General features: G+C 39.1%; 2 protein-coding genes across 3 annotated transcripts in view; one reads left to right on the forward strand and one right to left on the reverse strand.

The window, feature by feature from the left end:
* The first annotated feature begins 359 nt into the window (after positions 1–359).
* Positions 360–883, forward strand: LOC132498992 (putative uncharacterized protein encoded by LINC01465). The gene has a single exon (XM_060113304.1). The coding sequence runs from the start codon at positions 360–362 to the stop codon at positions 852–854; it is 495 nt and encodes a 164-aa protein (XP_059969287.1). The 3' UTR covers positions 855–883.
* A 9,400-nt stretch (positions 884–10,283) lies between these two features.
* The window catches only part of MON2 (MON2 homolog, regulator of endosome-to-Golgi trafficking), a 125,814-nt gene continuing 117,951 nt past the window's right edge, over positions 10,284–18,146 (reverse strand). For both annotated transcript variants that reach the window (XM_060112472.1, XM_060112471.1), the window contains one exon: positions 10,284–10,948. In XM_060112472.1, the coding sequence (XP_059968455.1) occupies positions 10,785–10,948 (164 nt within the window). In that variant the 3' untranslated portion in view covers positions 10,284–10,784. The remainder of the gene's footprint in view (positions 10,949–18,146) is intronic.

Consider the following 18,146-nt stretch of genomic DNA (forward strand, 5'->3'; position numbering starts at 1 on the left):
AAACTACTACCTCAGCCAGGGCCATGGTGTCAGGGAGGCACCGGACCACGCTGAGGCGAGCGAAGCGACTCCGGCGCTCCTTCGTCCATCCTCAGCCGCCGACGTCGGCCCGGCGCCCCTGCCCTTCCCCGCCGCGCCCGCAGACCCCGCCCAGCGCCGAGCCGCTCGGCCGCACCAGGCGTGCCCCGGGAGCTCCGGGCATCACAGCGGCGCCGGCGCCCGGGGGAGGCCGGGCCGGCGTCCTCTACGTAACCGACAGCTCTGGAAAGAGAAAAGGTGCGGAGGGGTCCTAGCGGAGGCAGCCGCTCCCTCCGCCGCCCCGAGGGGACGCCGTCCCCCGGGCCACTCGAAAGCATGAAATGGGCGGCAAAAGCGCAGCAGACGCCTACGGGACCCGGACGGTCCCCGAGAGGCAGCAAGCAGCGCTCCCGCGCTTCGCCCCTCGCGCTCCCGCCACGTCTCTGGGCTGTGCCGCCCGCTCCCCTCCCTGCGGTGGGGGCTGGGCGGCGGCTGGGCCCCCACCGTTGCCGCGCTCCCCACACCCGCGTGAGGCCGGCTCTCCGCCCGGGAGAACGCCGGAGCGCTTCCCGCAGAGGCGACACCAACTCCGGCGCCGCAACCAGAAACCACGGCACAGCTCAGAAGTCCCCAGGCCACCGGCTCCCCAGCACCCTTCGGGGAAATCTCGTGCACCTCTGCAGGAGGCGAGAATAAAACAAAAACCCCGTAAAACTGAAACCGGGCCAGGCGGCGGCATGGGTGGCAGTGGCAGTGGCAGCGGCAGCAGCCCGGCGAGCGCGGACACGCGCCGCGTCTCGCGCTCCGCTGCTCCAGTGAGTCCGGACGAACCATAGAGATCACTTAAGGAGGCTCGCGCGCTACTCCCCACCACGTGACCGCCCCGCCAGGCCGCCCCCCGCGCCGCCATCTTACATCCGGGACCGAGGCGGCGTCCCTTTTCCCGACTTGGCAAAACTTCGACGTGTCATTAGGAATCAGCCCCCAAAGGGGGGGACCCTGATTCCACGTCACCAAAGTGCTGAGGCCGTGGGCCATGCCCCCCAATCCGCTTTACGGGGCAAAGTGGAGCCCCTAACTTCTCTCGGTCTTTGCCCGCAAAGAAAATGGCGGCACTTACCGCCGTCTAAGTGGACACGTTGTCTTCTGGCTGGGGTTTAAAGTTTCTGGCACCTCCTTTCGCATCCGGCAAGGACACCGCCACATGCGCTCCACCCCGCGGCGTGGCCGCCGTGCTACATTACGCAGAAAACCGGCGGGAAAGCTGCTGCGCTGCTTACTTTAACGCGCAGGCTCATGGGACTTGTGGGTGGTGGTTTTTTTTTTTTTTTTTTTTTTTTTTAAAGGCCAAGTTTGGGAAAAGGCCGACTGCCGTGAGCCCCATCTGCTTTGGGGCCAGGCAAGTTACTTTTTGTCTCTCATTTTGAGACTTTCTGTGAAGTTAACAAATCATTGTGAAGAAAAAGTAAGCAGGGGTTGCCAGTTAAGATACAGAACGTCTAGTTAAATTCAAATTTCAGATAAACGAATAGTTTTTTAGTATATGTATGTCCCATATACCCCCCCAAAAAATTGTTTATTTGAACTTCAAATTTAACTGGCGTCCTATATTTTTATCTGCTAAATCTGGCAATACTGTTAGTCATCACGCTCCTGAAAATCCAGACCACATAACAAAAGTAAGGAATGGAGGAACTGAAGAGTGTGTTCAGATTTGGAACTGACTCTGCGTGGAGACTTTGATCCCTTCATGAAGGCCAGGGGCCTGAGGTCCAGACTCCAAACTACGCACAAGGGACATCCATGTGCTTTTTGGACAAGTACGTTTTCTCTTCCTTTAAACCAGCACAATCTAATTTTGATAACATCCTCTCAGCCAAAGAATCTCATGCAAATTAAAGATTACGTAACACTGGGTTTTCATTTCTATTCTATATAGTATTGGTGATGGGACATAATTTCTTGAACAAATTTTCAAATTAAAAAGCATCCTGCCTGACATGTTTCAAAACAAAATTTGTAATATGCAAATTAAGAAAATAAAATATACTTGGTTTATTTGGGGTTTTTTGGCTGTGCCACTTGGCTTGTGGGATCTTAGTTCCCTGACCAGGGATGGAACCCAGACCCTTGGCCGTGAAAATACAGAGTGTAACCGCTGGACCATCAGGGAATTCATTAAAATATACTTGGGTATGCCCACTAACTGACCGATCTCAATGTCATGCTTGTATGCATTTTAAAGCAACTGCTAAAGGCAGTTTGCCTGCGATATCCAATCTGAAGTACTTCCAATTAACAATATGTATTTTTGTATATATTGAACATACTTGCAATTAAGTGCCTTACTTGACAAAGTTGACAAAATTGACTGCTTCACAGTGATGCTTACCACAAAGTCTGTAGAAACTTCACTCATAGTTTCATTATGATTCACACCACCTTGTTCCCATAAGCAATGATTGGGTTGCCATGGCCATCATCCCCCACTGCTCATTCACTGTACACTGGACCACATTATCCTCCACCATAGCAAATGTCGTTTGTCATAATGGTCCACATATTCAAATGGTCATCAAACAGTTATTTGGTCTACAGTATACAGATATATTAGAGCAATAAAATTTCCAAATAAATTTAGTCATTAACTAATTGTATAAGATTCCTTTCCATCATTAACCTGTTTTGGACAGTGTTGACACCGATGTACTCATCATCCAGACACAATGTGCTGTTATCAACTCTTTCTTTTCCTCCACCCGTAATATCCAGAATCTAATCATCCTTTCCTTTCCTAATGTGAGCGTGCTCACCTTATCAATCGTTCACCATGACTTCACAGCAGAAAAATTGCAACAGCTTCCTACCTTAGCTCTCCCTACTCTATATTCCTTCCACTTATCGTGCTTATAACTGCAAGTTTATCTTCCTTAGTTTCATAATATATTCCTAAAAATAATCACTCCAAACTCCTGCCACCTCAAATCTAAATTACTCTGCTTGGCTTTCAAGGAATTTCATGAACGGGCCTCAATCCCTTACCGTCAAGCTTGTTTCACACAACACATCGAAATGTACTCTCTCAGTTTCCTCATATCTCAGAGATATGCCTTGCTCGCATTATTTGTCTTTACCTGAAATACCCTCAAATATCCTTTGGACCCAACCAGCTATCAGCACCTGGAAGCCCCCAATGACTTCTGTCCATACAGCAAGGATACAGTTATGAATGTACACATAGTAGGTTCTCAATATGCTGTGGTTGTCCAGTAAAAGGCAAAAAAACAATCTTTTTGTGAGAAGGTATGGGTTTTCTGACCATTTCTTGAATGACGTGGGCCAAAATTTTTGTTTCTTTGTTTTATGTAACATCCATCAGTTACCGTGTGCCCTGGGACAGTTCTTCACAACACTCCTTTTTAAAATCCTAATAAACAACTCTGTGAGTTAAACACTACTATGAACTCTATGTTACAGATGAGGAAGCCAAATCAGATTAATTAACCGAAGGTCACACATCTAGTAAGTAACAGTGCTGAAATTTGAATCTAGGAAGTCTAGCCCCAAACTCTGGGCTCTTAACCACTAAGCTATTGGTAATAATATAACCTCTTATAACAAACTACAAATCAGTAAGATGTTTTAAACTCTCTTGGACCAAATAAAAACCCAGTGCAGCTCTGGAGGTCCCAGTCATTAGACAAATCTTTTTTTCACAGTACTTCATAGTTCTCTGTTATGTTCAAGTGTTTTTGTCCCAATTCCTATTCATAGAAATAGTAATTGTCTAAAAAGCATTTTCAATTTACTTCAGCAAGGCTTGGGTTTTAATGAAGTGCAGATCATTTTTGTAAAACGTGAATCTAGCATTGTGTAGAAAAAACTGCTTTTGAAATAAGAGATGCTTATTCAGGGACTTCAGCTATGTGACTCTGAGTAAGTGACTTGACCCACTAAACCTTGACTTCCTCCTCTGTAAAATGAATAAAATTAATACCTTCCTTGCAAGAACTGCTGTGAGAAGTAAAAGAAATAATATAGGCAAAGCCCTGGCCGACACATGCTAGGTCCTCCAGAAATGATGATAAAAATTAGAAGTTAGAAAAATTACTGTAACTACACTTGACTTCTGTAAATACTATGGAGGAATCTTTCAGTATCATACATTTATTCCACAAGCCAGGTTTTCAAGAAGGAAACTTTAAAACAAATTATTTGTCTTTGAGAGGAGGAGGGATGGTCTGTCATTGCTATAGGTAGGCAGTTTCAAAATTAGCCTCACTAAATCAAAAATAAATAGGAGGGCTTCCCTGGTGGTGCAGTGATTGAGAATCCGCCTGCCAATGCAGGGGACACGGGTTTGAGCCCTGGTCCAGGAAGATCCCACATGCCACAGAGCAATGAAGCCCGTGCGCCACAACTGCTGAGCCTGTGCTCTAGAGCCCACGAGACACAACTACTGAGCCCCCGTGCCACAACTACTGAAGCCTGCAGCCTAGAGCCCGTGCTCTGCAGCAAGAGAAGCCACCGCAATGAGAAGCCCACACACCGCAACAAAGAGTAGCCCCCGCTCTCCACAACTAGAGAAAGCCCGCACACAGCAATGAAGACCCAACACAGCCAAAAATAAATAAATAAAATAAATTAAAAAATAATAATGAACAAATAAATAGGAGTGCCCATAAAACAAGAGATAATTGAGAGTCTAATCCAGATGAGGATTATGTTCTTTACTTGACCTAAAATTTTAACAGTTATAAATCTTCTTTCTTTCTAAACTGCTATTTCATAATGTCCTTCTGACTGTATATTCTTTTCTTCATTTTATATATTAATAGTTTCAACAAAGGTCTCAAAAACACATCTCCATTATTACATTTTATGAAAGTTTTTCCAGGTTCATACAAATGTTTGAATCACTTATGAAGTCTTTAAACAGAGGCAATGACATGGGATGTCACTGAAGTGTTGAACCTCATGGGGATGAGGATGCAAACAAAGTATAGGAAAGAAAAAAAATGAATAATTTATCAGATCTGAAAGTAAATTCTCAAAGTGGTTATGACTTTAAGTTATACTGAGAAAACTAGTACTGCTGGAACATAATTAAAAGCCTAGAATCATGCTGAGTGGTAACTGTAAAGCAAATTAAGGATCTATGTAATCACAGCCATATCTATGCAGTTTTTGAGAAAAATCTATCCTAGGCCACAAAGAAAATTTGGGTTTGAAGCCAAGAGACTTTCGTGATTATAATACATAACTGATACATCTCAACAACATAAAAATTGCAAGGAGGAAGTGTAACAACAGCAGTATTACTTTCAAGAACTGTGTCGGGAACTAAAAAAGAATCTCACAAAATTAGATAAATATATCCAGTCTGACATAAACACCATATGGTAACTGCCTTAAGAGACAGGAGTTGTATGTTATGTGTTAAAATTATGACACAGAGGTAGTAAAAGCTGGAAAGCAAATGCAATTTGCACAGTTGGGTCTGAAGTCTAATATTTTATTTTTCTAGATAAAAAGAATAAGATTGCAATATTATAGCTTTGGAGTTTTTCTCCATCTAGTAAAAGTTCATAGAAAGGAGAAGTTGGTATTATATTGCAATAGTTTCCCACAATGGTGGCATGGTTTAGCAGATCTCCCCTGGTGGCACTATTTATTGAATGTTTAAAATAAAATTTAATATAACCACATTTGCAGCAACTGAAAATGATCTCAAAATTCAAGGGTACAATAATTTTCTTTTTTTCTGAGGGGCTAGAATCAATCCCAGAGTGTGATTAAGAATGTTTCAACTGACCTCTGTATCATTACAAGCATCAACCATATGGATACCAAATACACCCAAGACAGACTTGAAGATGAGTACTATAACATTCCAGGTCTTCTATCAAAGAATACTGCTTTCAACAGAAAAACAGAAACAGCTGAAATACATGGGCAATATGCTGCTTCTAAGTCCTCCTTGAAAGTAGGCACCATGCAAATATTATAAATCAACGAATATTTAGATAACATAAATATAAAATAGTTCAAAGTATCTGCCTCCAAAAACAAATAAAAAGGCCTCCCCCCAAAAAGACAAAAAACCCAAAAACTCATGAATGAGTCTAAAGACTCCCTTTTAAGAAAAATGGTATGATCTATTTACATAAAAGACATGATTGTTCCAAGTTTAGCTGCTGAATTCATCATATTTATAGCAATCTCATTTTGTGAGCATCCTGGCTGCCGAATCTTGTAGATTCGGAAAGACAGTAGGAGCTATAGCCACATATTACTTTAACTTGTTCAGCTATTTTGAAATGGCAGGGGGACTCCACCTTTGTAAAAAAGCAACAGTGGCCAAAGTAGAAGGTATTTCCAGAGTCTCATTTAATAGAAAGGCAATTGGCAGTGGCTCTACCACTAATAGCTCTGTTTCTTCTGAACAGATATAGGTGAAATTAGAAGAAAAGCTGGAAGAAAAGAGGCAGAGAATGAAAGAGAAATGAGAGGAGAAAAAGAGAAACTAGGGGAGTGTGTAAGAAAGGAAATAAGGTAAACATACAATTTAAAAAAGGAGAAAAGGGGAGAAAAATATAAGTTAAAGATCTCAATTAATAGTACAGTAATAAATTTATCAAACAACTACCCCAAGGATGTCATTACCAAATCAACTCAAAATTCAAACTATGTATTGTTTTCTCTAAAGAATAAGTGAGTAACTCATTATCATCTGTTTTAGAGATAAGAAAACAGAGGCTTTGAAAAGTTAACAGGCTTGAAACTAAGAGGCAGAGCCTCAGCTTCTCACTGCCTCACAATTCGTCAGGATTACTAAGAGTTGTTTATAGTCACAAAAGGATCACAACATGCTCCTTTAAAGAGAGCCAACACTGCTAGACATTCAAAATTACTAGATTTGTAAGAAACTGGTATTTATCTAAATCCTCTGAAATAGTTTTTATATAAGATAGACATTGTAACTTTCTTTCCCAATCTACAAAAACTCTTCATTCAAACTGAAAGCACTACTCTACTTAGCAGAGATTAAAAACAAATTTAATTCAAGTGATTTTGAAGCATTAAAAACTGCTTTCCCATAGTATATAAATTGGTAACACACCAGGCGGTATGAACTCCTGGTTCTTCTCACAAATGGTTAAAAAAAAAAAAGCAAAATTCACTCTAATAATGTAGATAAATACAACCCTGCAACACTAAGCATAGTAAAATGTGGTACTTTACACAAGATGAGCATATCTGCCCCAAAGGCCAAACCTGATAAGTAGAAATCTAAAGAACATATACTAGCCTGCTGGCAATGCTTTCATGAGACCATTTTTGTCTACATTTGTGGTAGTTTTCCATTAAAAAAAACAAAGTAATCAACAATATTCTTGGCCTGGACATAGATTAATTCTCCAGAGGCTTCTAAATCTCCATGATTAATTTCTATAGCAATCACAGGTACTGTGAATCACAAGAACTGTGCCTTGGCTAGCCAGATGTCACATCACCTACAGCAGACTCTTGAGGATTTGGTTGCTCGTCTAAATTATTCTACATCTGAGAAGAATATATTAGTCATTATATAATAACTACACTGTCATTCATTAACACAGTGTAACAATGATAACCTCATTAATACTTTTGAGTTGACTCTTTGGCCCAATGGTTACCTAGGACTAGAGGTACCAAATTGTGATGATGAACAAAATACTCTAAGGTTACAATGAGAAAGGACAACCTAGTTATTGGCCTGCTACAGAATTAAATTAAGTGAATGTTATTCATCACAGTAAAATATATGTGCTGAATTGTTCATCTCTTCCTTCTGACACTACATATAATTTAAGGAATATAGCAAGAGATGAATAATAATCACACAGGGGAAAAATAGGTAAGAAACAACATAGCTGTTAATAAAATTTAAAATGAAAGCAAGTGAAAAGCGGGTCTCTCTAAGCCAGACTTTTATGCACCTAACAGGCTTCTCAGAAATGAATGTTACTCACAGAAGTATACAGTAAAACTAACAAAACTTAACACTAGTTTTTATAAAGAAATACTAAATAAGAAACTACAAAATGACCTTTTCCTTTTTGGCATTATAGGAAACTAAAAAGTAAGTTACTCAAGTTGAAAATTAGTTTGTTTCCTTTTTAGTTGAAAAAATAGCTAGAAAAGGACTTTAATCCAATTGTTGGCATATGCCAGTTGTCCAGCAATCCATGTAAGACAGGTACTGTCAGGGACAAAAGGTGATCACGTGAGGCTTAAAACTCATTGTATTTATAATATGTATCCCAAAGGACATTATTACCACAGTTTCCAGGACCAGTCATAGTCTCAAATGTGCTATAAAATGATCTTAGCTTTGGAAGCTTCCTTTTTGAATCTCCTAGCATCTACCAATAGTAATCTCACACAGCCCAGTTCTTCTAGTAACTAAAGAAGGCAATTCATACCAACAAGACAAGGTGTTAACCTTCCCAGGGATCAGGATATTTTAGAAAATGCAGCCTTGACTCAAGGGAATGAATTGCTAGTAGTGATTCCTGGGGGCGGCAGGAGATATTCTGGGAGGAAAAACCTGTCAAATTATACCACGAAGTGGGCAGCCCACTGGGATGATTACCATACTATATGGTATTTACAAATTCACCATATTTATGCCTTTTTTTTTCCTGTAGGGCATGGTCCTAGTATTGAAAACTAATACAATGTTAGCTAAAACTACTCAGTTTATATAAATATATGCTGCATACCCTTGACTCACATCTAACTTTCACTGGAGAATAATTATTCTGATTGCAATTGATCTGTTATTTCTCAAGAACAGGCATATTTTTACTTCATGTAAATTCATGGCAATATTTTTAACGTGTTACTGAATTGGAACACTACCCTTCTTATTCAGTTTCAACACTTTATCAGTGATATGCAGATTTTTCTAATTCCCAGTTTAACATATCCAACTACAGAAAATAAACTAAATACACAGATTGAATTTTTTTTCACAACTTTCTTTAAGGAAATGCTGAAGATAGAATCTAGGAAATGCCATATTTTACCTTAATTTTAGGTGAAATTATAAAATAGAAATTCATTAATTAGTGTTAAGAAAAATAACATCTCCTCGAAAAAAAAGACCTTATCACATGTTTACAGATACTAGTGCAAATTAAATAAATACACAATTACAACAGCCTCAAAATTGTATCTAATTCATTACTCAATTCTAATATCCTCTTGTAGTTTTATACTTATTCTAGAGAGGCTGAAATTTATAAATTCTATTAAAATCAGAGGCCTTCCAGAACACTAAAATAATACTAAGACCATCGTAATTTCTTACGAATAATCATTTTTAAACATCTTTGAGTCTTCACATAAATAATTATGAAAATTTAACTCAGAAGAAAAATATAATATCATAATCCATTAAAGAAAAAATACAGTGAGCTAGGCCAGTCAGTTTTTTAAGAAATAATTAAGTTAGTGTATTCAAGAGCACTCTTCTTCTTCACTAAGATAGGAAAGTGAAACAAAATTAGCATTTTACTCCATGACAGAAAGTTTACTGTACTTCTAAATGCTTCACATCTCTAAAAATACACTTCTCATTGTTTTAGAATACACACATATTTTATATTTGTGGGTTAGCACAGTTATTTTCTTCTTGAGAATATGTTACAAAATGAAGCACTCAAATGAACAAAACCTCGCAGCAAAATTTTAGGAAATCTAAAATTATCTTGCCTGGGTCATATTTCAAAGACAGTGATCAATGCTGTTAGTCAGTGGGGGAAAAAAAAATCAGTAGAAATATAAAATAGTCTTTAAAATCCAGACAGCAAATATAAAAAGAGACAGAGTTAAGTGAAATCTGGGAAAGATATTTAAAGAAATGAGGTATGATGGAGTCATAGTGCTACAATTTATCTCAATATATTAAGTTTTAATAATAACCTATACTTCAAAGTTGCAATATCAGCAAATCATAAACTATCTGCTGCTGTGTTCTCATGACCTTTCTGGCCAGATGTTTAATAGTCACTAGTAAATACATTTAAAATAAGCATTAAGCTAACTGTATGATCGTACGATAAGCATATCTGCCACTTAAGAAGGCAAATTATAAGTAAAAATGTAAGCAAACAATTTTGTATTAATAATAAATACAGTTTCAAGCATTTAACATTATCAATATTTTAAAAATTTAAATAATAAATGCAACTATTTTATACAGAACTGTACCATTTATTATACACACAAGTATATCAGTTCCCTTTGTTTACAAAGGCTGGTTATAGACAATATGGAATGTTACAGTACCATCTTGCATAAAATTTTAGTACAATTTTGTACTAGAAAAAGGGTGCAAAAACACCAGCCTAATAAATCTGACAAAATGAAATATCTTTTTTCTTTTTAAAAAGTACATCATTAACACATACACCACAAACTGTACATAAGCTTACTTTTAAATCACCAACTGAAGATATGGTAGCAGGTATGTTGTAGTATTAACTATCTCTCCCATCAGTTTAATTTATTAAAGGCTTGCACTGCTACTCATTCAGGAACATTTGTTGACATGTAAGCTTGTAATATGAATTACTTAACTCAGGTAAGTACAATTTAAAGGAGGCTAACAACAGCTGCCAAGAATTATTTGTAGTAAGAAACGTCCTTCTCACAGAAAATTCACTGAGGAGCAAACATTTTTGTATATCATTCTTCTTAAAATTTATTGTAACTGGTCAAGATTCTCCATTTTGAACTTTGGATGCTGGTGGCTGCATGAAATCCTTAAAAGGAACTAGTGCCTCTTTAAGTGCAGAGCAGACTTCTGAAGATGAGCAGGTGATGCATTCTACTAAAGTTGGGTATAAGGCAATTACTTGTGCCCAGGTATTTCCATCAACTGTAATGCAAAAAGTATAAAACCTCAAAAAAGAGTGGATTGAAATGGCAGATTATCCAGTTAACATAAACACAATCCTTTAAACACAATGCAAAAAAAAAAATCCAAAATATGGAAATTCCACAAGCTTGTACCTGTTCTTTCTTTAAACTTTGGAAGACTTCCTGCAATATTTAATACGGTATGAGGGAAAAATATATGATCAGTGTGCAGAATCATCAATACCACCAAACTTGACAGAGTACATTTAAAATGATACTTCAATATGTGAAGGTCTTGGAAGCTAACAAAACAACTTAGAATAATTCAAACCTTTGTCATTTTCAGTTTAACAGCCAGAGAAGAAAGTGTACTTTTCAAGAACAATTAGAAAACAATTCAACTTTTTATGCAGTTATATGCTAAAAATATATATATATATCTTAAATAATTTTCCTAATAATGTCCTCAATATTGATTTTAACTTCAAATGACCACACATAGATCCATTCTTCTCTTACACTGTTTGCTAATCTTTAATGTATCTGACTAGATTTAAGCTGTAGTGGGGAGGGACATTTCTGCCTTCTTCATCACTATTATGAACAGCTAATACAGTTAAATGTTATTTGGTGAACGGACAAAAGTGTTGTATCACAATTACTTTGTGATTTCCTTATACTCTGAGATCACATATTACATTTCTATTTTCCTATAAGTACTGTGCGTATTGTTGAGAGTGCAATACACGATAAAACCTGATGACAGATTTTTCTTAGAAAGTATATGTATATGGCACTTGGCAGAACAAATCTCAAATTGCTGAGGCAGTGTAGTATAAAAGAAAGAACACTATACTACGCATAATGAGCTTTGGTTCCGTTTTTCACTCCAATTTACTGAGTGTCAACTAAGTGTCTAAAAACCTTTCTGAAATAAGTTAGTGCTGGGTGTCCCTGAACAAGTCATATAATTTTTCATATCTTGACTTTCACTATAGAATAAAGAAATGAGGGCTTCCATGGTGGCGCAGTGGTTGAGAGTCCGCCTGCCGATGCAGGGGACACGGGTTCGTGCCCCGATCCCGGAGGATCCCACGTGCCGCGGAGCGGCTGGGCCCGCGAGCCATGGCCGCGGAGCCTGTGTGTCCGGAGCCTGTGCTCCGCAACGGGAGAGGCCACAGCAGTGAGAGGCCCACGTACAGCAAAAAAAAAAAAAAAAAAAAAAAAAAAAAAAAAAAAAAGAATAAAGAAATGAGGTTCTCAAACTAGTGTTCTTCAAGTTACTTCTTTAAAAAAACTGATGGTCAAATAAGTTTGGCAAATGTTGTACATATAATCTTCCTTTTGGGGGATTCATAATTCACACAGGTTCATAGTTAAAGAATAGGTTTAACTCTTATCCAATCCAAGGTTTCCAAAATTAATTTGATTATGGAATTTTCCCCCATTCAATATCTACTGACATCCCTCATCATTAATATTCATTCCTTAGTCATATCTTGGGAAATGCTAACCTGCTCATTTAATCTCTTCTCCACCTCAACAAGGGCTTCCTCAGAGTGGAGGTGGGAAGAAGAAAAGGGGTGTGGAGCTGACGGGTATTGGTGAGGGAGGGAATGTCAGGCCAGAGCTGCTTTGCTTTTAGCTATTTTGTATGTTGGAAATCCACATCAGATTTCATTTGTAAAAAGAATTTTGCTGCTTAACAGCAACAACAAAAAAGAAACATTAAAAAAACCAATGGCCTAAGTAGTTTTAAACAGTCTGCTCCAGCTGTTGTCTATAAAGCTTTCCACTAATCATTTAACAAAAGATTACATAGAGAGAATTCTGGGAAATGGCAAAGTAGTAAGTACCAGGAATCTGTCTGCCCACCTAGACAACTGAACTGGCAGAATTTAAGGCAACTATTTTGGAACTCTGGAGTCTACTGAAGGCTTGCAACTTCCAGAGAAGACCTGGATAGTATATTGCAGTTAATTTTCGTCAGTCTAAGCCCTTAGCACAGTAGCAGCTACCCATCATCCTCTATTCCTAGCCATGTGGTAAGCAGCTGTGCAGGTGTTCCTGGAGCAGCTTGCACACAGCTTGTGGGAGGCCAGGGTGGGAAAACAGGACCCTATACTCCAACTATCAGGGGTCCATGCTCTAATTGCTGCTTCTGATCACAGAGGTGCAAAGAGGCTTCAAGAACAAAAGAAAAAACAAATAATTCAAAAATGGGCAAAGGACTTGAATAGATATTTCTCCAAAGAAGATATACAAATGGTCAATAAAGCACATGAAATGATGCTCAACACCATTAACCATTAGGAAAATGCAAATCAAAACAACAATGAGATACCACCTCATGCTTAACAGAATAGCTACTATAAAACAACAAACAAACAAACAGAAAACAAGTGTAGGTGAGGCTGTAGAGAAAACAGAACCCTTGTTCACTGTTGGGGGGAACGTAAAATGGTACAGCCACTGTGGGAAACAGTATGGTGATTCCTCAAAAAATAAAAAATAGAATTTACCATATGACCCAGCAATTCCACTTCTGGTATATACCCAAAAGAATTAAAAGCAGGATCTCAAATAGATATCTGTACACACATGTTCACAGCAGCATTATTCACAACAGCTAACACCATGGAAGTAACCCAGGTGTCCACCAACGGATGAATGGATATATAAAGATATACACACACACAATGGAATATTATTCAGCCTCAAAAAAGAAGGAAAACTGCAACATACTAAAATATGGATGAACCTTAACAACATTAGCTAAGTGAAATAAGCCAGTCACAAAAAGGCAAATACTGTATGTTTCAACTTATATGAAGTACTTAGAGTAGTCAAGATCATAGAGATAAAAAGTAGAATGGTGATAACCAGGGGCTAGGAGAAGTGGGGAATGGGGAGTTATTGTTTAACAAGTACAGAGTTTCATTTATAAAACGAAAAGAGTTATGGACATGGCTGGTGGTGATGGTTGCCAACATTGTGGATGTATTTAATGCCACTGAAAAAATGGTTACCATAGTAAGTTTTGTTACATGTATTTTACTGCAATAAAAGAATTTGGGGGAAAAAAAAAGATTGCATAGATTGAAAGCTATCTAGATTGGCCCAGATAGTTAACTGATCAAACTTATTCTTGGTTTATTATAGGAAAATACAAAAATAAATTATTTAAGAAAACATCTTAAACTCAGGGGAAGATACTCAAATTTCTTAAATTAAAATGTTTTAAAAACTAACCATAGATCTTCATGGGCACTTTGGACTTAACTATCAAAAACAATGAAAAAGCTGTATGTATTGATATGGAAGAATCTCCATGATATTTTATGAAGTGGAAAAAATGAAGAGTGCTCCGAACAGTAGGTAAAACATGGGGTTATTATGCATATTAATTCGTGTTGAAAACTGGGGGCGTACTGGAGCACAGTTGACTTTTGAACAACACAGGTCTGAACTGTGTGGATCCACTTATACACAGTAAATACTATAGTGCTACACAATCCCCAGTTGGCTGAATCCAGGGATGTAGAACCCCAGATACAGAAGAACCATCTAACTGCTTGGAAGGTCAGCACCCCTAACTCCTGCATTGTTCAAGGGCCGACTACATATGTATTTTGTATTTACATAATAAACTTATGGAAGGATCCACAAACTAATAAAAATGGTTCACTGTGGTAATGTAAGAGCTGGGCAGATACAGAACAGGGGAAAGACATGTTCCCTGTATATCTTTCAATATTTTTGAATTTCTGAACCATGTATATGTTTACTACCTATTCAAATTTTTAATTAAAGATCAAGTAAGGTGATAAATAAGGCCAACAAATGCCTCCTCTCCCACTAGAAAACCCTAAAACAAATAACAAATGTTCTAAACAAATGTTGGGTGAACACTGGTTCTAAACCTTGTAGCCACACCCTAGAATTAATTTTGGACTGACTACGAGCATGTCCAATATATCTCTGCTGGGAAGGCCTGGGCTTCTCTAAGTTGTCTTCTTTTTTTCTGTTTCTTAATGAAGCTTATCATACCATTTTAATATGTTACTATACCATCATCATCATTTATGGTTACATTTAATTTAAATCTTCACTTAATATGCCCAGAGGTATAATTCAAACTCAAACAATTTTTAACATTAATTTAGTTAGATCATCTATCATTACTAGGCTGCCCTACCCATGGCCCATTGACTTTGTAAAAAACAGGTTACTAAGTTTTCCTTTTCCTTCCCTTTTCTTCCTTTATACAAATTCTGGTTACATTCTTGACAGCTATCTAAAGATCATAAAAAATAAAAAATAATGCAAGTAGGGCTTCCCTGGTGGCGCAGTGGTTGAGAGTCCGCCTGCCGATGCAGGGGACACAGGTTTGTGCCCCGGTCCAGGAGGATCCCACGTGCCGTGGAGCGGTTGGGCCCATGAGCCATGGCCATTGAGCCTGCGCATCCGGAGCCTGTGCTCCGCAATGGGAGAGGCCACAACAGTGAGAGGCCCGCGTACCGCAAATAAATAAATAAATAAAATAAAATAAAATAAAATAAATAATAATAATGCAAGTACTATGCACTGAAATACATTTGTTGTATCTAACACATCTATAGCAATAACATGAAAAATAGAGAAGTTCCTGTTTATTTCTTAAGTATAACATATTTCTAAGAATCAAATTGTATCCTGTGATCTAATAAAGATTTTACTGGTCTCCAGGAAATCAATGCATGGTCTCCCTCTCTGAAAATTCAACCAGAACATTTTATTAAGATAACTCAAATTTGAACTTGATGGGATAAATTAAGGACACTGTCCCAGAATTTTTCTTAGAAATTCTACCCCTTCTTTTGGGTTGAATATACACAAGTCTACTGCCTCTTAATATCCAATATAATACTCACGCTTTCTAGGCCAAAGTAACAGTCAGTGAATTTTGAAAACAGAAAAATATGTATTTAATTGTGTAACACCTGACAGGAACAAATATGCTGGGACTCACTTATTAGGCATTTATTAGGAACCTACTTTTTTCTTGGTTATTAAAAGTAATGCTGGGCTTCCCTGGTGGTGCAGTGGTTGAGAGTCCGCCTGCCGATGCAGGCGACGCGGGTTCGTGCCCCGGTCCGGGAATATCTCACATGCCACGGAGCGGCCAGGCCCGTGAGCCATGGCCGCTGAGCCTGCGCATCCGGAGCCTGTGCTCCACAAATGCTGCTTAAAGCGCCAATCTGCTACGGTGCTTGTGCCAGAATGTAAATAAACACACTTCCTTCTATAGCAAAGTCTTATATAAAAAGTCAGCTGAACCAGTGTGCTCAGTGACACAACTGACTTATACTCTGATGCCAGCTCTTTATCTTGTCCTGGACCAGTAGCTGGTCCAAAAAAAAAAAACACACACACACGCTTTGAGCAGCAGTGTTGTAAAGGATTCAAAATAGAATAAAACATGGTTCAAATAGCCTGTCAAGAAGTTTACACCTTAAGAGGCATGAGTCATGTACATGTATAACTATAATACAAACAGAGTGCTTTAAGACCAAGGCACACATAAAAGAGCTACAAGTTCACCAAAAAAAGAAATTGCTCACCTTTAAGGAATAAAAACAAGGCTTAAAAGTGGTGTGATATCTGAACAGGGTGGATATGGGCAGGAGAATGGAATGAGCAAAGGACTAGGAATACTTGGATAGACTAAGAATTTTAGTTTGGTGAGAGAGTAGGATATATGAAGTCTAGTGGGAAATAAAGCATGAATAGAATGGAGTCAGACAGTAGTACTCTTTGTATTTGGTAGGTTATGGTTAATGAAAAAGATTATTTTGTTTTGTTTTACAAGGATGGAAAAATGAATGAGCAAAGCTGCACTTTTGGAAAAATCATTTCTGGCATTGATGGAAGAATGGATTGGATAGAAATGACTGACAGAAAGAGGAAACAAATGAGAAAAGGCTATAAAAATAATTCAAATATCATATCACATCTATATGATAAATCACTACAAATGCAGAAGCCTCCTACAACCCAAAAAAGTCAGTCATGTTCTACATTAAAAATATATAAAATATCAGGGCTTCCCTGGTGGTGCAGTGGTTGAGAATCTGCCTGCTAATGCAGGGGACACGGGTTCGAGCCCCGGTCTGGGAGGATCCCACATGCCGTGGAGCAACTAGGCCCGTGAGCCACAACTACTGAGCCTGCGCGTCTGGAGCCTGGGCTCTGCAACAAGAGAGGCTGCGATAGTGAGAGGCCCGCGCACCGCGATGAAGAGTGGCCCCTACTTGCCACAACTAGAGAAAGCCCTTGCACAGAAACGAAGACCCAACACAGCAAAAATAAATAAATTAATTAATAAACTCCTACCCCCAACATCTAAAAAATATATATATATATATATATAATATAAATTATCTATATTCAGACCAATTTAGTTTAAAAAAAAAATCCAGCCAGACTGTGAAGTCAGGATCATAGCAGTGTGAGAAGCTCCCTTTGTCTCTTACCTTCAATCTATAACTAGTAAAACATCCATAACTAAGTAAAAGTGCCTCTGCCCAATACACCAGGATTCCAGAGAATTCCACACATCTGTACAACTATACATAAGAGTGGATGGACTAGGAATTCCCTGGTGGTGCAGTGGTTAGGACTCCGCACTCTCAATGCCAAGGGCCTGGGTTCAATCCCTGGCCAGGGAACTAAGATCCCACAAGCAGTGTGGCCAAAAAAAAGAGTGGATGGGCTGAAACACACAGAGGAGGCAGGACCAGGGAAACAGTGGAGGTGGTGCCTGCAGTCCTAGATTCCTAGCCACAGCAGCTAAGCCTGCAGCCTCCGAAAACCTGGTAGCAGCAGGGCAGGTGATGCACATGACTCCAGCTTCTCAGCCACAGCAGTGGCTAAGGCTACAGGGAACTAGGCAACAACAGGGCCTGCAACATTATCCCTCCAGTCATGCAGGCACATATGACTCTGGCCCTTTTGCCCATAGCAGCAGCGTCCATGAAACTGATAACCCTGGATGTGGCAAAAGCACCCAAGACCTCAGTTCCTCACCCAACCACCCTCTGTCCCCACTGCACTGGACCCAGGAGCATGGATCCAGGAGATCCCACACATGGTGGACACACCTGCTATCTCAGTGCCATAGGCAGCGACACCAGTAACAACAGCGACACTGGCAGCAGCAAGGTACCAGCAACCCT

The sequence above is a fragment of the Mesoplodon densirostris genome, chromosome 11, assembly GCF_025265405.1.
Source record: "Mesoplodon densirostris isolate mMesDen1 chromosome 11, mMesDen1 primary haplotype, whole genome shotgun sequence".
Lineage (NCBI taxonomy): Eukaryota > Metazoa > Chordata > Mammalia > Artiodactyla > Ziphiidae > Mesoplodon > Mesoplodon densirostris.

Coding starts and splice junctions, on each gene's coding strand:
- LOC132498992 (XM_060113304.1), top strand. CDS start 360: ATGGGCGGCAAAAGCGCAGCAGACGCCTACGGGACCCGGACGGTCCCC.